At 41.9% G+C, this 20,259-nt stretch overlaps 1 protein-coding gene across 3 annotated transcripts; it reads left to right on the forward strand.

The window, feature by feature from the left end:
• Nucleotides 1-1,762: 1,762 nt before the first annotated feature.
• Nucleotides 1,763-19,118, forward strand: kdr (kinase insert domain receptor (a type III receptor tyrosine kinase)). 3 transcript variants are annotated; one of them, XM_046392217.1, is made up of 30 exons: nt 1,763-2,097; nt 2,794-2,887; nt 2,971-3,173; nt 3,712-3,833; nt 4,440-4,608; nt 5,351-5,490; nt 5,715-5,898; nt 7,928-8,045; nt 8,180-8,346; nt 8,454-8,610; nt 9,500-9,620; nt 9,757-9,868; nt 9,952-10,296; nt 10,453-10,599; nt 10,684-10,815; nt 12,385-12,491; nt 12,891-13,026; nt 14,085-14,189; nt 14,299-14,412; nt 14,716-14,804; nt 15,061-15,226; nt 15,345-15,436; nt 15,554-15,676; nt 15,757-15,868; nt 15,951-16,050; nt 16,142-16,247; nt 17,562-17,707; nt 17,801-17,885; nt 18,079-18,164; nt 18,305-19,118. In XM_046392217.1, exons 1-30 carry the CDS (start codon nt 2,031-2,033, stop codon nt 18,519-18,521), a joined length of 4,062 nt encoding a protein of 1,353 aa, XP_046248173.1. In that variant the 5' UTR covers nt 1,763-2,030; the 3' UTR covers nt 18,522-19,118. The 3 variants fall into 3 exon arrangements, with proteins under 3 accessions (XP_046248173.1, XP_046248175.1, XP_046248176.1); XM_046392219.1 differs by having other exon boundaries at nt 4,443-4,608; XM_046392220.1 differs by lacking the exon at nt 1,763-2,097 and adding an exon at nt 2,388-2,637.
• The last annotated feature ends 1,141 nt before the right edge of the window (nt 19,119-20,259 follow it).

A 20,259-nucleotide genomic window follows, 5' to 3' on the forward strand; every position in this document is an offset into this window, starting at 1 on the left:
GATATCAGTTACATAAGACCCAAATACACAAATATCTTCTGAAAATAAAGTAAACATTTCCTTGTCCAGTCTTTCCATCCTCAGTTCTTTAAAACTCATCTTTTATGTTAGTCTTTGAGTCGGCTGTGTCAAGTTCAAAGCATTTGCCTAATGCTCAATGTGGAAAACCAAAGCAGATAAAAAAATGGAAAATGTTTTTTGTTTCCAGCTTATCCAGAGGCGCATTTGGTGTGGAGTGCCCTCCAGGAAGCACTGGCCAGGAGGAGGGTAGGCGTTTTAGTAGGCAGGGAGTCCCTGTAGAAGTGACCAGGCCAGGAAACATGTGGACGTTTCACGCAACATGATACCCCATCAGCTCCCTTAACCCTTCCGAATCCAAGCCAGTGTCAAAACACAAACCTCCTCCTCCTCATCAGGTGAACTGCTGCTTTCATCATGTTGAGGGAATTCTGGTGAAAAACATCGTCATAATCAGACATGGTCTGATCAGTTTACTATTTGTGAATTGCACACACACAAATTATGAAGTTTAAACAAAAATGATATTAATATTAACTGAGCCACCAGCAAGGTTCAAATAATATCAGAAGCAATCCAGAAAAGAAATGTTTTTGTAACTAAGAAGCTTGTTGAGCTACTAAAATCAATTTATTTCACATTAATAACGGACTACTTGTCAATGACAGGCATCAGTCACAGTCATGAGCCTGCAGACAATTATCACCACCTACAGTTTTCCTCAGCCATTTTGTGTTTTATACCAAGTTTCATTTCACTGTTTCGGTTTTCCAACCTGCAGCTTTACTATTTTGGTGAGTTCTAAAAAACCACAAACAGTATACAGACACAGTTAGCAGCGACCTAGTCAACAGAGTGGAGGATTTAGCAGCTAAAGAAGCAGACATTTCCCTCAGGACTCCTCTGGAGACCAAAAACAGAGCTTAAAGAGAGTAAACGTTGGACCTTTTTTCATCAGGTGGACACAACATCTGCTGGAGATATAGCTAATGTTAGTGTGTGTTTTTAACAAGTTTTGTCAAATGATGTCACTGTTCACAGTTCATGGCCCCCAAATTCATTAATTTTAACATGTTCAAATGAAAATGGGATTAAAAAGAACCAAATAACCCACCAGATGAGAGATTCATTTAAGCATTATAATGATGCAGCAATTTGTTCTTTTTGAGGAAAATAACTATCCAAATTTAATTTAAAATCAAGGTTTTAAATAAACCAAATAGATTAAATAAATACCAAGGAATAATTTAATGGGATTATTAGTATCATTAATGACCACTGGTGTAAAGTAAATTTATCCAAGAACTGTATTTAAGTACAGTTTTGAGGTTGACCTTCAACTTCTACTGTCATTCTACCTTTATTAATTTACTTGTTACTTTATAATACAATATATAACTCATAAATAAATTTTGATGTGTTATTATAGATTATCCTTATTTGGTGCTTTAAGTACAGCTTCATAGTTACATTTATGTACTTTTACTTGATTAAACTCGTGAGACAGAGTAGTTACACTGTTTCTACACTGTGATGTTGGTAATGTTAAGTTTAGCACCTCTACAGCTCAAAAAGAAGGAGATTAGCTACTGTGCTTTATCTGAACATTCAGAGTAAAGACGTTTCCCTGAAAAACACCGCTCAAAGTTCAGTGTTTGTCCCTCCCTCTCCAGCGGCGGTTTTCGCTTCCAGCAGGAGAGAGAGAGAGAGAGAGAGACGCTCCTCCCCTGCAGGAGGCTCAGCTGAAGTGCGTCTCTCCATCCTCAGCCTCAGCTCCATGGGGACACACTGAGCCGCACTTCACAGGCTGCGGATCACCGTCCACTGCTGCTTGTTTTCATGACTTTCACACACTTTTCTCTGCACTGGAATATAAAGCATCAGAGGTTGATGGATTACTATACAGCGGCGTAAGATTATTATTAATGCGCTGGAGTTTTTTTTTTTTTGTTTGTTTTGCTTGTTTGTCTTAATTGGATGTTCATGAGGACTCTGCCCATGTGTTCTGTCGGATGATGGCCCCGGCAGTCTCCGTCATTCTACTGTTTGGGATTATACTGGAAACCAGTTGTGTTGCTGGTAAGAGAGTTAATTAAACTCATCAAGTCTTTTGCCTTGTAGTCATAGAACTTTGTAGCAAGTCATATGCTATCACTGCTTTTTCTTTCTCCGTCAGTCTAATGCATTCCTCTAGACCTGTGCTTGTAGTCACAATAGTAGAGTCACAGTAGTAGAGTCACAGTAGACCAAGTATTCAGCGGGCTCATGTATGTACTACATACATGGTCAGCTTACTGTGTTTGTTCCCATACAATACAGTATGTGCTTTAGGGCCTCACAGGGAGGTGGTGGCCTGTATCCTCAGAAACAGGAACCCCACCTAGACCACACTGTGCTGGACTATTGAGTCTGGCCAGGCCCATCTTCCTCTGCTTCCTGTTTTGACACAGGTCCGCCATTTTCTGTAGCGGAAAAACTGGCCCTGAGTAGAGAGCCAGTTACACAATAGTGCTGCCTTTTTCCTGTATTGTAGGCCTACTTTCATTTTCTACTTTGTGCATTTGACCTAATTTAATTTCCAAAAAAACGTTTTAGGGACCACGCTATGTATGTGTGTGTGTAAGTGGGTGTGTGTGTTTTTGGGAACAAAAGTGACCTGATCTCTGACCCCTCTGTCTAGCTATTTGTTAGCGTTGTACAGATTGATGTCGTCACTGTTGACTGTGTTTGTTGTGAGCCTTTGCTGTGATTGACGCATGTTGTTGATTCTTGCAGCCATTGAATTGCGGTTTATGCCCGATCCACCAACGCTGAACACTTATGGTGTCCACAGGATGAACAAATCTGACAACCTGGAACTAACATGCAGGTATGTGTAAATATTCCTGACTGGGTTCAAATTCATGCACACAGAGTTTAAATACAATTTTTGTAACTCTCTTCATCTGGCAGAGGTCGGCAGTACCTGCAGTGGACAACCCCCGTTACAAGCACTCGCTTCTCCATCAGCGACTGCAGTGGATCAGGACTCTTCTGCACAACACTGCAGATCTCCAATGCAACTGTCAATGAAACTGGACAGTACCAGTGCTCCTACAGAGACCAGAAAGTGGAAGATGGCAAGACTGCAGCAGCAGCTTATGTGTTTGTCCACGGTATAACTCATTTTAACTTTATTTTGCTGTGTTGATGTTGTGCTATACTGAAGAAAGTTGGGTAAATAGGCACTGGACAGTTAGGGAAAATCATGTTCAACTAGTCATTGATCTAGCTTATACACCCACTGTAGACAGATAGACAGCAACTGATCCGTTTAACTGTCATTTGGTAATGTTTACATAAAGATATAGTGTATAAACCTATATATTTTTGCAGGGAATTGTGTGAAACCTGCAGTACGGTTTAACTACAGATGTCTTCCTCACAGTATTCAGGATCATTAAAAATGAATTACAGTGAAAATACAGAATATCTCATTTTACTGGGACCACTCAGGGCCCCCACAGAGACTTTTTACAGGGTTTTACAGTTAATGTGTTTGTTCAAATATCCAGGTATGTACAAAAGAATTTTACTAAGCTTAATTTAAGGGTTCCATAATGACCACCTTCTTGCTGTGGCCATGTAAATGTGGTGTTGATCTCACTTTAACTTTCTGTGAACACATATGTCATGTTTGTGTAACGATTTTAGACTACAAGGTGCCATTTGTGCCGTCTGAAAAAGAATATGAGGTGGTGTTCATCCGTCAAGGAGAGTGGGTGGTGATACCATGCCGAGGCTCAGTGGAGAATCTCAACGTAACGCTGCACACTGTAAGGAAGAGTTGTTTCTCTTCTCTTCATGTCATTTCTTGGTGAAATCTGAAGTGTTGTTTAGCAGATGAAGAAAAAGAGAAACCATAAAAATTTTCTTGTTTTATAAGAAGCATGAAATAAGAAGTTTTCAAGTATTATTTCATTTGCCTCAGGGGCTAATTAATTAATTTTAGGGCAAATTGATATAAACTAATATAATAGAAACTATTTCATTTTATTTAATTTCTCTAAAGTCAAGCTCCATAAACATGAAGACATTATACAACTGTTTTAAAGTTGTACTCCTCATGATGAATAAACTAAGCTTAACATGTAAAATCAGTGGACTGCCCCTTTAAATCAGTGAGACTGAAACAAATTCCAGTTAATGTGGTTTAAAACTACAGAAAATGATATTCTGAAGAGTGTTCCTCCATAATCTGCAACTCCTTTTGCTGATACGGAGCGTTGGATTGAGCTCTTTTGCTTAATGTGGTTTAAAAAGTAATGCTATCTTATCTGCAAAACTGGGAGAATTCTTATGTGTAAAATGTGCTGGTGTTTATTTATTTATTATTTTTTTTAATTTTGTGTTCGAAATCAGTAAATTTCTGTGTCTGTCAGAAGTTTCCAAATAAGGAGCTTCATCCTGATGGGAAGGATTCTCTGTGGGACGCCAGGACGGGCTTCACTGTTCCCAGTTACCTGATAAGCTACGCCGGGGTTGTATCCTGCCAGACTCGTATTGGAAATGAGACATTCAAGTCCCCTCTATACATTGTTGCTGTTGTCGGTAAGATGGCAAAAGATTCACAATACAAATGACTGTATAAACCAAGTCTAAATGCAGGGTTGTTGTGTATATGTGAGAGTGAGAGACAGAGAGACTGACAGTAAGTACACTATATTGACAAAAATATTCAGACACACCTCTTTACCATTGATTTCAGGTGTGGGATGGGGTTGTTTTTTGGGTGTTGGGCCTCTTTCTTCCAGTGAAGGGAAATCTCAATGCTTCAGCATACCAAGACATGTTGGACAATGCTATGCTTCCAACTTTGTGGCAACAGTTTGGTGAAGAACCTTTTCTATTCCAGCATGACTGTGCCCCAGTGCACAAAGCAAAGTCCATATAGACATGGCTGGATGAGTTTGGTGTGGAAGAACTTGACTGGCCCACACAGAACCCTGACCTCAACCCCATCCAACACCTTTGGGATGAACTGGAACAGAGATTGTGAGCCAGGTCTTCTGGTCCAATATCAGTGTCTGACCTCACAAATGCTCTACTGCATGAATGGGCAAAAAATTCCCACAGAAAGCCTTCCCAGAAGAGTGGAAGCAGTTATAGATGCAAAGCTGTCTGTGTATTCCCTGTTGGTGGAGTTGTGAGGTGCCTCGGTGCTTTTGTCTATATAGTGTAAGAGAGTCAGTCAGTGAGGGGCAGTAGGTGCAGGGAGAGAGAGAGAGTCTGTAGTCTTAGGAGAACAATGGGCCGTCCACTGACTCCCATGTCTTCCCTCCCTTTTCCGCAGGATACAAGATCCATGAGCTCACCCTCAACCCCACACATGTCAGGCTGTGTGTGGGGGAGCGGCTCGTGCTCAGCTGCACTGCCACCACAGAACTCAATGTGGGAATCGAATTCAACTGGACACACTCTGGTCAGGCCCTGGTCAGTGATCTTCTTCTTTGACGGATAATTGTGCATGAACACATGAACACAAAGAATCTCACTTCCCCTTGTCCTTGCACATATTCCTTACTTCCTGCTTCAGGAATCCTTCACCTTATCTCTATACCAGGTCAAAGTGTAGAGGTGTCCAGATGTGTAAAAAAAAAAAGCTTGGTGTCAGTAAGTCAATATGTTATAAAATGCCTGTCTCTGTCTTATGCCAGACCTCAGTGAACGGTTTGAGACCAAGCCACGCAACACCCCACAAGAGGAAGCTGTGGAACTCTCTGGAACTATCCAACACACTCATAGTGGAGAACGTAACAGTGGATCACACAGGAGAATATACCTGCACTGCATCCAGTGGGCTGATGGAGAAAAGCACCTCAGCATTTCTTAAAGTGTTTGGTAGGTGTACTGAAAATATGATGTTGTAGATAGTTGCTTCAGACCTCAGAGAAAAGCTAATCCTCAAAGCCATAACGCCTCCTAAGACTTCCTGTTAAATTATTGCATCTCTTTCAGAAACTCTCTTAGAGATCCTTCAATACACGTTTTTCTCTCTTGAAGACAGCTGAGGGTTGTAATGTGCGTATTTTTTTAGTGTACCTTTTAACTTTACCAACAGAAGTCACTCCAGTAATTCTTTTTTATTTCTGTATTTGAATGGTTGCAACAGCATCAACTGGAAACATTCAGGATGTCCTGTGATTCATTTTGCAGATCTTTCCACAGAATTCAGCTTAGGCATATTGTTTTTGGTTTTCTTGTTTTGACACACGAATCTCATGTGAAGTTTAGCCACTGCTGGGTGGCATTTTATTCTTGTGAACCAATGGGCTCAGCAGTAGGTAAGACGGTATGCTGTTGTCAGGATGTAGGCTGTTTTTCACACATCACTGTGAGTGCAGAGATCTCCAGTTCAGTTGGAACAATTTCCAGATTTTCAAATAGTTTCCTCCTCTAGTTTTCCAGAAAGTATTTTTGCTTTTGGTTTTTCACTGGCTGTGCCTCATGGAGCCCTGAAGCTGACAAAATGTGCGGTAAAAGCTTGTCAGTGAAGACAAAAATATAAATTAATGCTTAGTGAAACAATTAGAATTGCCTCGAAAAAGAAATAATATAATATTATATGTTTCCTTTAACCTCATTCAATTGATGAAAAATTCAATGTTACTGTAAATCTTTTTAACCTTCACAGTTAAATCATTTACATATTCCCTATTTTCCCCCTTTTTCCCATTTTCCTAACGCTTACGTGACTGGTCCACTGTTTGTGACATCAGCATAGCAGTCAAGGGGGCTGTGCAGGTGGCTACCATAACTGAAAACTCCGTTCGTTAAACACACTGACACACTGATGATTGTGGACACAGTGAAAAATGAACTGAAAATATGATTTATGTTTGAATTTATTTTATGATTGGAGGTTAAAGATAAAATATGTTCTTGTGTAATTATGTAACAGAAGTCATAGTATTGGTGATTGATGTGTTCAGTTGTGTTTGTGACTAGTCTGATGACCTTTTATGACACTTTGTCCTTTTCGGGACTCTGTTGTTGCTGTCGCAGCCTTGTCGTCAGTGATTTCCTTTGTGTTTTCCTGTGTTTCCCAGGAAAACTGCTCTGTTTCTGTCTGTTTGTTTGTTTGGGTGTGGTTGTCATCCTTTGGTGGTCGCTCTTGGCTTCCAGCTCTGCTCTTACTGCTCACCTGCCCTGCATCAGCCTTATTAGTCGTGACCTGTTCCCAGTGTTTCCCCCCTGTCAGTCAGCTCCTTTTTTGAGATCATCACCTCATCCCCCTCACCTGTGCTTCATTTGCACCTCATCCTCTCATTAATTTAGTAGTATATGTATTTTTTTAATCCATTTTTGAGTTCAGTCTTTGTTTCCTACCTTTCCCTCCTGTATTGACTGTAGTTAATTTAGCTAAAAACAAGAATATAAATTTGGTTTATATAACCTTGGCGGTACCTTGGTTGTATACCTATACTATACCTATACTACTAGTGCTGCTGCTATTACTGGACAATGAAGTTGATACCTTTCAGAATTTTGACTGTTTTATATCTCACTGTAATCAGGTGTTGTGGTGAGATTTCTGCTTATGAGAGTTCAAGACAAACTTCCCTCAGCTATGTTAAATGGACTCTACCTATATAGCACTCTTCTGGTCTGACCGACCACTCAAAGCACTTTACAACACGAGCCAGCAGAGGATGCAATACAAGGTGCCACGTATTCATCAGGAGTGATAACCATTCACACAAACACTCACACACTGGTGGAACAGCCATTGGGAGCACTTTGGAGTTCAGGGTCTTGCCCAAGGACACTTTAACATGTCAACCACAGGGCCCTGGAATCCAACAGCTGACTGACCTCACTGTTGATGATGAGTCATAAAACATTTTGTGAATTTTCTTTGTGTTTCCAGAAAAGCCTTTCATTGATATGAAAGAACCTTGGACAAAAGTTTGGGAGGTAGATGTGGGAGATCAGTCTGCCCAGATTCCTGTCAAGTACTCAGCCTACCCAGAGCCCAGCTTTAAGTGGTATGTTCCCATGTTCACAGTATATAGCTTTGGCAACATGTTAAAGAGATGCATCCCATGTACTGAAGGCAGGATTAACTTTTCATTATGACCTTATGGAACACTTGTAACATGACTCCTCTCTGTCTGTGCAGGTTAAAAAATGGCCAAGCACTGAAGGATGATTACAGAATAAAACAGCGAAGTGATGCCCTCATCATCCGTGGAGTCACAGAAATAGATGCAGGGAATTACACAATCATCCTGACAAATAAGATTACTAAAGAGGAACAGAGGCGCTCCTTCCGGCTGCTGGTCAATGGTATGTTTTCTATGCTCTTTTCCTTTTTTCATACTTTTTCTTTAGCTTCCTGAAACTGTTGAGACTGAAGAGACTGTGGTGATAACTTCAGGTGTCTTCTTCTCCAGTGCCTCCTCATATTATTGAGAAGGAGGTGGCGGTGGACACTGACGTTTACCTGTATGGTAGCAGCCCCACCCTAAGGTGCACCGCTCGTGGATTTCCTACACCTGCACAAATTGAGTGGCAGTGGATGTCCAAAGAAGACTGTCCAGAGGCCTTCCTGTGAGTCAGAGAGCGAGAGAAATTGAACATTGCTTTTGTGTATGCACGTAGTGTTCGCATGTTTCTCAGCCATTCATTGTCAACAGGTTGTTGATTCAGGAGAGAAATAGCTCCTTTCGTGATGTTGACAAAAACAAGAGAAAAGACAATGAGGGCGCACTCTGACCCGATGCAGATCAGCGGATGTGATTCATGCTCGTCACAATGTCCATTTTTAGATGGACGTCAGAATGTGTTTGCTAATTTTGTATAATTAGATTTTTTACTACAAGGCTTTTCTATTTGGATCAGCTGTTTGAGATAGCAGTTCTGTCCATGCAGTATACAGACTGGAGGTTTCAGCTGCGACACAACAACCTCCTCAGGCATGCAGTGATTTGCTGTGTGTTGATAGAAAGGAGGAGGTGTGTGATAGTGGCTGCCTTGACCATCAGCAGGTTCCTTATCATCCGCATACACATCAGAGCAAGTTCTTCCTCAGTCCTGCGCTGCGTTTCCTGTTGTTCCTGTCTGGCTCAGAAAAAGAGCTTTTTCCTGCTGAAGCTGAGCTTCTTCTTGTATAGTCCTTTTTCTTGTTATCACAAACCCAATTTTACATTCGTATTTGAGAAAGCTCTCAACAAACATTTCCTGTGTTTCTTATTTTTGGATGAACAGTTAAAAAAAATGCATAACGCAGCAGAAGCAGAAAAGAGGAAAAATGTAGAAAAGAAATACAAGATCATAACAGTGAAAGCCACAGTTCTCCATTTCTGTGTGTTATTTGTAAGTGAGGTGTAAGGTTTATCAGAGTCAAAGAGCAACTTCTGCAGTAGCGTATCACTACATTTACATGAGGGGCGGGTGGTGCTTTAAAAGTATCATATTTCTGTTTGTTTCTGTCCACCAGGTCAGGGCTGATAAAGTCTGAAGCACAGCTAGCTAAGTGCACAGGTTGGAGAGATATCAGCAATAGCACTGGTCACCAGTCTGTTGAACGAATTGTGATCAACACTGATCATGCCCAAAAGGTAAACAGTTTCTCTGTATTGCACCCCACTCATCCTGCAGCCCACCGCCATAAGAGTCATACCAGTTAAAGAGTGGATGATGAGTTTTGACAGTATTTAATGTGCAAATATTAACAAAGTAAATGCATTTCCTTAGAAAATCATGAGCTCTTTGAAGATACAGAAAGCTGAGGCCCAAGCCCTCTACAGATGCATGGCGTACAACAAAGTAGGAAAGGATTCACGCATCATCTTTTTCCACGTGACACGTAAGGCTGCAGTTTTTCTTCTTTTTTTCTAATGGCCTTTTTCAGTATTCGTCATGCTGTTTTTGCTTGTGTGTTCGCTTCAGGTGGACTTGAGGTGACTGTGTCTCCATCCAGTGAGCCCTTAGAGGAAGATCATGTGGTTCTGCGGTGTAAGGCCGACAGGCTGCTCTATGGCAACCTTGCCTGGTTCCGTGTGAGTAACATCTCAGAGACAGATCAGGTTGCGTCGGTGCAGCCCTGCCGCTCCCTGATGCTGCAGCGGAGGCCCCTGTCGAATGGAGTGCGGTCCAGTCTGCAGGGCACCAACATTACCCTGGAGCTGCCGCTGCCACATGCATCGCGTCAGGATGAAGGCCTGTATGCCTGTCAGGTGGAAAACATCAAGACTCAGGAGAGAACCTGCCTGATACGCCGTCTTTCTCTCAAGAGTAAGAAAAATTTTCTGTTCATATTGTTGGTTGAAAATATGATAATGTTCTTGTGCCTTAAAAGTGATTCTTCTAGATGCTTTTGGTTCTGATTGGTTTAATTATTTATAGCTTTTAAGACTTTTTGAAATGACTATTGTTCGACTCTGATTCTAGGTCTTGAGGCTGCAAGGATACTTAATAACTTAACTGATCAAAAAGCTAACGTGAGTGCAACAATCACTCTGCACTGTGATGCAGTTGGGATGCCAAACCCAACGGTGGTGTGGAAAAAGAACAACCACACTGTGGTAGAAGGCTCAGGTGAGACTTGCATGGCTTTTTAATGAACATTGACTGACTCACACTCACCAACAGCATTTAAAAATCACTGCGGATTATTTACAGGGGTGATTCTGAGCCAGCACAACCACACTCTGACAATTCAGCGTGTGAAGAAGGAGGACAGTGGTCAGTACACCTGCACTGCATGCAATCGACGTGGCTGTGACACATCACAAGCCTTTTTGACAACAGAAGGTCAGTCCCTAACTGAACTATTGGCAACTGGCAAACAATGCAATTATTGTTCACAAATGCTTGGAACATGTCAGGAAAATATCCCACAAACAACTCAACAAAATGTAACTGACTGAGGCAACTTTCAATTCCAGTTTGTGCCCACATTCACTTGAATTACACAGGTCTTCATCAACTGATTCACCCGGACACCTTCAGAAGAAAAACTGATCCATTTCACCCTTCAGATATATTTATAGTTTATAACACTAATCTAGAAACTTTCAAATTCAAACTATTAATTGAAAGAAAATAAATTTTTAAAAATTGTTTTTTTGGAGTACAAAAATCCTTTCAGTATTTTTTCTTAGGCCTTCATTGAATTCCATAAAGGCCCAGATGGTTCCCATCTGTCCATAACTGGTAGTGTATGTAAATTTAGCCTTAACCTCTTGGCAATACCCACAATATTCACAAAGACCCTGTATTCATATCTGGCCCCAAGGTTTCACCAAGTCACATCACACATATGTCATTTTTGATATCAAAGGTATAGAGTAAGAATAACTTTGCTTCCTCATGACAGGAAGTTGGGACAGTTAGCACACATCCTCCTGGGAGTTTCTAAATCCAAAACAATGTGAAGACTGCAGGACAAAGGGAAAGGCCAGCCCTGCCCCAGCTCCAGCCTCTGCTCCCCTGTTCACCCCTTTTCTCTCCTGATCACAGAGACACAGCGACAAACAAAGACATGCGCTAACAAGGACCAGGGCCTACGTGACCTGGTCCTCGCCAGCAGAATGTAGACCCAGTTACAGTAGCTCCCAGTCTTGCTAACGAGGGAGGATAGAGGACAGACTGCCCAACAAGAAGATCTCTGTATTTGATCAAGTTTGCAAAGCAACCTTGCTAATTTCTGAATGTTATTGGAGTAGCGATGGTTGAATCGCACTGCATATTATACACTATGATCAGATAGTGTATAATAATGAATGGCTGAGCAGATGAAATTTTGTCATGTGTAAGTCACAAGACCAGGCTTGTTTCTTCTGACATGAAACCTATTTTAACTGTGTGATTTTTTTTTAAATTACAGTACATTTCAAAAGGGAAGAATGAATCCCTCCCCTTTTCTCACCCTCTCTTACCCTCTAATAATTTTCATGGAGTCCCTCAGCTGAATTGTAGTGGAGAGAGACGGTTCATTGCGGCTTGTAGTTACACGCCACTATGGCTCAGATAGGTCCTTTCCAAGTTGTCTTTGGCAGTAGCTGTTCGTGCTCGACTCCTGACCATTTGTTATGACTAGATAAAATATCAGTTTGCTTACAGTCCAGATTCCAGCAGTCTCCTTCCTCCAACCCAAACACAGACACGCATATACACATGTGTACATGCCAAAGACAATGACAAACCTGTCTGAACTTTATGCAACGGTGCCATGGCACGCCATCAATATTATAATCGGCATTCCCCTGTGACTGTCCCACGGTTTTCCCTGAAGAATGAGCTCCAAATTGGTTGCATCTGTTTTATCTTGCATTTTATTAAAAGATATTTGTGAATACAACTCTGTTGTGTTTATTCTAGGTGCAGAGGAAAAGACTAATGTGGAACTAATTGTTCCAATTGGATCAGTGGTCATTGCCATGTTTTTCTGGTTACTGATCGTCTTTGTCATCCGTGGAAGAAAGAGGGTAAGAACTTCCTCATCCTCATCCTCTCTTTGCCATACTTTTCCTTCCTGGGATTTTCCCTCTGGTTACACAGGGGAGCTGGTAATGAATTTAAAAAATAAATAAACAGGTTTAGAGGTAAAACACACATACAAGCACACACACTGTGGGGGTGTATGACTGATTAGAAGTGACTGGTTTGGCTCTTGGTGGCCGCTGTCCTTTGTATCCAGGAACAACAAGGCCACTCTCTGCTCACATAAGTCACGTAGACCAGCTGCATGGATTGGGCCCCTTTTACTGGAGGGGCACCAGAGTTACTAGAAAAGTGCTGTACAGTTTAATTGCAGTGAAGGGCTGAGACAAATAGTGTCTCATTAATTCACACATATTCTGTCTCTGTCTCACACACTGTTTCAGTCAAATGGTGGTGATCTGAAGGCAGGCTACCTGTCCATGATCCTGGACTCCGAAGACATGCCCATGGATGAGCAGTGTGAAAGGCTCACGTATGATGCTAACAAATGGGAGTTCCCACGGGACCGGCTGAAGCTAGGTGAGACACAGCTGTGATTCACCTGCAGCAAAGGTGGCATTTGTAAGGTGACGATTCTTAACTATGGGACAAAAAGTATCTGTACAGCTGAATCCCTACCCAGGGTCCCAGCTCAGAGTCATCTCCTGTTTGTCTCCACATGGAGAGGGGACAGGTTTCCCTAGAGTATCACATGGCGTTATGTTGAAAAAGATTAATAATCAATAATTCAATCTACTAATGTATACTAAATAAGAGGCTGTTTGCGTTGTCATTGAGAGCATCTTAGTATAGTGATGTCAGCATTTAACACAGTCAAAACTGAATCTGAGTAAAACTTAAGTCATTACTCTTGTCATGTCATTGTCTTGTTTGAACATTCAAGCTCAGAATGGCAAGAGTATATCTTCGTACTGTATCTCTACTGGACGTACGGTAGTTCAGTAAAAAAGAGACAGACATTTCAAGGGACGAAAAAAGAAGAGTCGACAGATGTAATCCACTTATCCAGTTTAGCATAGTTAATATTCATTGTCCATTCCTTCATTCTTTTTTTCATTTGTTTCACATAAGTTCCAGTTAGGGCGGCACAGTGGTGCAGTGGTTAGCACTGTGGCCTCATAGCAAGAGGGTTCCAGGTTCGAATCCCGGTCTGGGCCCTTCTATGTGGAGTTTGCATGTTCTCCCTGTGCCTGCGTGGGTTTTCTCCGGGTTCTCCGGCTTCCTCCCACAATACCAAAAACATGCACGATAGGTTAATTGGCTACTCTAAATTGTCCCTAGGTGTGAGTGTGAGAGTGTGTGGTTGTTTGTCTTTGTGTGTTGGCCCTGCGATTGACTGGCGACCAGTCCAGGGTGTACCCCGCCTCTCGCCCGTAGTCAGCTGGGATAGGCTCCAGCTCCCCTGCGACCCTGACGGATAAGCGGTATAGAAAATGGATGGATGGAAGTTCCAGTTAACAGTGAGATAAAATGGACTCATATGATGGTTGTTGTCAATGAAGCGGTGCTATATCTGACAAAACAATACTGATGGTTGTAATTGCAAGTCTTCTTGATTTAACTGTTTTGCATCATAGGTGACCCATTGGGACGAGGAGCGTTTGGTCAGGTGGTTGAAGCAGCCGCCTTTGGCATCGAGAAAGCTACCACATGCACCACTGTTGCAGTCAAGATGCTTAAAGGTTAGTATTTTGTCCTCTGTTTCTCTCTACCCATGAACATGCACACAGACGGTGCACATAATGAAAGCCCTCGAACGCGCACAGTTCAGCATATCTCTTTGTGTTACAGAGGGAGCCACATCCAGCGAGTACCGCGCTTTGATGTCAGAGCTGAAAATCCTCATTCATATTGGACATCATCTCAATGTCGTCAACCTGCTGGGAGCCTGTACAAAGCCTGGAGGTGAGTCTTCATAAAAACAAGCTGTCCTGTACATGAAGAGGAACCAATTTACTTTGTCCCCTTTTGTAATTTTCTTCTTTACGAGAGCTAGTGACAGACCTTAACAAGCGTTCCCTGTCCTAATTACACTTTGCCATCAAACACCTATCCGTGTTTATTTGCAGTGGCTGGTATTTATTTTCCTTTCTCTCTAATGTGTCTCACACTACTCATTAAATCAACCTCTAGATATCCTCTGTGGTCCTGTAATGTGAGTTATGAGTACTTTGATCCCTCTTACTTTGATCCTCTTTCCTTCTACAGGACCACTAATGGTGATTGTAGAGTATTGTAAACATGGAAATCTCTCTAGCTACCTGAAGAGCAAGCGTGGAGAGTACAGTCCCTACAAGGTAAATGATGTGTAACCCTCATGCAGCCAATAAGCTGCAGCCAGCCCTCTGATGTGGTTATACTGGGCCCAGACTGCTGCACACACAGACCACAGACCATTGCACAGCCATGCACTCCAGTTCTGTTCCACAGATTTTATCTAACATGGCCCATATTGTGTTCTGTAATTAAAAATAAAGCCCTGTAACCTGAGCAAAATATTTTTATGATTTTTCTCCTCATCTTCTTAGCTAATGTCTGTTTTTTGGTCAACAGAGGAAGCGGGTGGCTAGCCAGAGGTGGGTGTCTTCAGAGGAACATGTGACCGAAGGGGATCTGGGCTTGGGGACGATTGCACAGTTGGACATCTGCACAGGAACTGCTGTCTGCTCCAGAGCTGGAGACAAGGCTTCAGGCAGCGACGTGGACACTCAGGAACTTGGTAAAGACAATTCGGAGCGACAACATTTTCACTTTTACACTCGTTAACTGCTTGTAGACATTTGTAATGTTGTTCAGGGCTCACATTCATCATTGGAAAATGCTTCATGTGACCACAGAGAGCTCAGACGATGACCATCTGACCATGGTGGACCTGATAAGCTACAGCTTCCAGGTGTCCAAAGGCATGGAGTTTCTGTCCTCACGCAAGGTGAAACTGCAGTTTAGTATTACAAACCTATGTGATGTGTATGCATGTAGGCATCCAAGATGAGAGATAATAAAGGCTCTTTGCATGGGAATGTGATTTCCTCTGTTTGCTTTGTAGTGTATCCACAGAGATCTAGCAGCCAGGAACATCCTGCTTTCAGAGAACAATGTGGTGAAGATCTGTGACTTTGGCCTCGCCAGGGACGTCTACAAAGACCCTGACTATGTCCGCAAGGGAGATGTGAGTCCCCCCAAACTGACTAGTAGATGATCACACACACTTGAAAGATTTGTGAAACTTAAATCTTCATCTTGTTACAGGCACGTCTCCCTCTTAAATGGATGGCTCCTGAGACCATCTTTGATCGAGTGTACACCACACAAAGTGATGTTTGGTCCTTTGGGGTCCTTCTCTGGGAGATCTTTTCTCTGGGTAATACTAGTAATCATATGTAAACATAACACATAATATTCACCATACATTTGCAATATCACTTCTTTCATGTCTCCTACAGGGGCTTCTCCATATCCAGGTGTTTGCATTGACGAGTCTTTCTGCAGGAGACTTAAGGAGGGCACCAGGATGAGACCCCCAGAATACGCCCCCACTGAGATGTGAGGGGAAAGTTGCCATAATTGACATAGCAGCTAAGCACATCACAGACACCTAACTTGCTGACGTAATGCAATGTACTTTTGTTCTTAGATACCAAACCATGTTGGATTGCTGGCTTGATCGTCCCACAGACAGGCCAACATTTGCAGAACTGGTTGAACATCTGGGCAACCTGCTACAGGCCAGCGCTCAACAGGTCTGTTTGGGTCAAAACAAATGTCCATTGTGTTCAAAAATAACTTCAGACTTTAGTTGTTTTAATCAATAATGTAGTCAGCACGTCACAACAGAAAACATTTGAGCTCAAATGTGAGTCACACAGAGAAAAAAAAAGTTCTTTCAACACTAAACAGTCACACAGGAGACAGATGTATTAGTTTCTGCACTGATAACAGTTTGCAGTTTTGATCTACGGCACACAAGTTTCCTTGGCAATAACGCTCAGTCCCTGCCCTCTCTGTGCTATTGTAATAGTTGTCAGTCAAATTCACTCCCATTCACTGAGCCCTGCCAAGGGGCAAATGTAGGAAGTTAGGTCAGTTTACCTGAAATTGAAGTAGAAAAAATGGATGTAAACACATTACATCAGAAAAGTGCAATGCAGAAGACAAGTAATGACTGGATTACATGTAATATCACCAGGAGTGGAAAATTACTTTGGTTCAGGTTTGAGGTACTTTACTAGAGTTTTTATGTTTCCATTTTTTGTCACTTCACACTACTCTACTATAATTCAGAGACAAATGTTGTACTTTTTATAATATTTTTAATTGTTAACTACCCAGTAGTATATAAAATAATACACAGAATTTATATATATAAATACATCCTCCTCATGGCTTCCTCCCATGGTTCAAATACATGCAAGTTAGGTGAATCATAGGACACCATGTGAACATGGTCGTTTGCCTCCACGTGTCAGTCCTGTGATGAACTGCCAGAAAGTCCAGCATCAATAATCATAGCCCATCCATCCATCCATCCAGCTGACTACGGGCGAGAGACGGGTACACCCTGGACTGGTCGCCAGTCAATCGCAGGGCTGACACACACAAAGACAACCACACACACTCATACTTAAGGACAGTGTAGAGTAGCCAATTAACCTAATGTACATGTTTTTGGGATTGTGGGAAGAAGTCTGAGTACCCACAGAAAACCCACAGGGGCACAGGGAGAACATGCAAACTCCACACAGAAGCACCCAGACTGGGATTTGAACCTGGAACCCTCTCGTGGCGAGGCTACGGTGCTAATCACTGCACCGCCTCCAGTTATACTGTTTATGTTATTCTGAAAAAAAACCCCAAACTTTTATTTTGGTACTTTAATACATTTTGTACTTTTACTTCAGTAATATTTGGAATGCATTTGCAACATTCAGTCTTTTTCTTCTCACTTTAACGTTTATATGCTACACTTGAAAACATATCAATCATGTCTCTACTCATCTGTGTTAAGTTAACTGAACTAGTGTGCATTTGAGGTGATATCATGTCTTGATCTTCAGGATGGGAAGGACTACATCCCTCTGACAGCAAGCAGCGAGGCAGAAGGATCCTTAGTGAGCCCTGACTCCAGGATCCCCTACAGCATGCCCCAGATAGGGGAGATCATGGAAGCTCAGCTCCACTATGACAAACCGCCATCTTTCGGGTCAGCATGATGATCTTATTCTTCACTGTCAAGTCTAAAAATGAAAATACTCAGCGGTGATACAGTGTTCAATTGTATATTTCCTTTGTGCAGAGCGTCCCAGAAGAGTGACAGGTGCAGTCGGCCCCTCAGTGTGAAGACATTTGAGGACATCCCTGTGGCGCACAGCAGTGTCATGGTACATTTGCAAAACAGATGTCGTCGCGTTACTCTCTTTGTTCTGAGATGTCCTTTACAATAGGACAGCATTAGAAAATGTTAGAAAAACACATTGGATGTAGTGACGTCCAATACCACTGCCACGAAGAAAAATACTTACTACGGATACTGCTGATAATATTTGCATACTCACTTTTTTGGCACCACTACAGGAGGGTCACTTAGACAGCGGCATGGGCTTCTCACCGGAGGAAGTAAAGGGTTTGAATCGACAGCTGTCAACTACGCCCAACTTCAGGTGAGGACCCCAAATCAGCATATAACCTACCTTACATTTTTCCCACTTGTACAAGAACCATACATACATATGGGTAACTTGACTTGTTGTAGGTGCAAATGAAATTTTTAACATACGTCCTCTTCTTGTTTTTTCTGCAGCCAGCTGCTGCGCTGTAAGAGTAAAGAGTCTCTGGCCTCGGAGTCATCCAATCAGACGAGTGGATACCAGTCAGGGTACCACTCCGACGACACAGACACTCCAGTCTATGCTAACGAGGAGGTGATCATGAAGCACAACATGCTGAAGAAGCCTCCGCTGCCCAAGACACCTGACAAATTCAACATGGAGATCCGCTACAGCACGCCACCTGTCTGACCCTCACACTTCCCCACCAACTTAACCCTGAGTCTTTTCACTGTACAGTATTTGTTTACCTTCCACAGGTTACACACTTAAGGAACAATGACGACACCCTCAATAGAGTAGCTCAGGGTGCTGCTGTGGCCTTAAGATATTTTCACAGGAGATAACTTAATAAGTCAGCTGGGAAAAATGAAGGTTGTATGATAAGCTTGTAAGCGCAGCTCTCTTTGGACAGCCGGAGGAATGCTATCATGTTTACACAGTGAGTAAAAGGTCTGGGGAGCCGAGACACAAAGACACGCCCACTTCCTGAGGTGCAATCCACCCTCTTCCTCTATTGCAGGAAACGGCATCTGGAATTTTTAGATAATTGAATCAGCAAATGGTTTCTTTCTTTTTCTTTTTCTCTTTTTTTGTTCATTTTTAAAATTTTGTTGGCACAATGGTAAGGAAGCTGTTCTCCCAGATCAATCAGAGTTGTTTTTGTTTTTAGAGTCACATTTGTACAGTTTCTTTATGCATGTAACTGACAGTATTTTATTGAAATTGTATTACTAAACCTGCAATAAATTTGAGTAGTTTTATAAAATAAATATACCCACAGATTAACACAGTCCTTGTGTGTTTTACTTTACTGCTGACATGCACATCTCTTGTATTTGTCAGTCTTTGTTTCTCCCAAACATGATAATCCATGAGTGTGTCTGTGTATCATACACTTCTCATTTCCTTTCTCTCTGTCTTACGCAAAGAACACAATACTTTCTCAGCCTTGGTCACTTTGTGTGTGTGTCCTATAGGAACAATGTCCTTTCAACCTTGGGTATTTTCTTAGCTGTATTCAGCTCACAATACCCATGATAGCCCTGCCAAGGCCAGTGTAGGCCAGTATGACAACAAACAAAGTAAAGGGCACATTTAACAAAGATTGTTTTGGAACTTTGTTTAAAGGATCCTGGATGTTTTTTCCCACACTTCCTTTAATCATGGGAGATACTGACACCTGAGAGATACTGTGTAACCTCGGTCTTGAATGTTTTTTCGAAATGTTTAAAACACTAAATACGTATGGAGTTTCTTTAGTTTGACGATTCTGTCACTACATTGTTCTAACCCTTCATATTGTGCCTAAAACGTAAAGGTGCTGATCAGTCTGAGTGCGTGATAATGCTTGAGAACACAACATATTGTGTCTGCAATCAAGGGCAACAAACCCAGCTAATTATAGTATAGTGGAGGAAACGACAGAGGAGCCTCTGAGAAGTTGTTTCCACAACTTCCACCGTAATACCAAGGAGTAAATTTAGAAAATCCTCCCAATTATTGAAGGGGAAGGCCAGGAGGACAGCTTAATGTACAGCTTTGGTAAGAACAAAAATAGTAGAAGTGTAGGTGTGCTTGAGAAGTGCTTGTTTACAGAAAATAGACCGAAATGGTCTGTGAGTATATAACTGTACATGAAGATAAGCCATTCAAAAGATGCCATTTTTGTGTTTATTTTGGGTTATCTGAGCAATAGTGTCCTCTACTGTACTAAAGGTGTAATTACATATCAGATTCTCCCTCTCTGATTTCTCTCAATTCAGCATGTCACACACTGGATCACTGGATATCTGTGATATGTGAAGCTGCCAGGTACATATAAAAGCATCATTTATAAGACTAATGCTTCATGACACAGATTTCTGCAAATAGGTTTAGAAAACAGGCACAGTCTCTGTACGTGTTGCCTATCTGAGACAAAAGGCTG

This window comes from Scatophagus argus, chromosome 6, assembly GCF_020382885.2.
Source record: "Scatophagus argus isolate fScaArg1 chromosome 6, fScaArg1.pri, whole genome shotgun sequence".
Classification (NCBI taxonomy): Eukaryota; Metazoa; Chordata; class Actinopteri; family Scatophagidae; genus Scatophagus; species Scatophagus argus.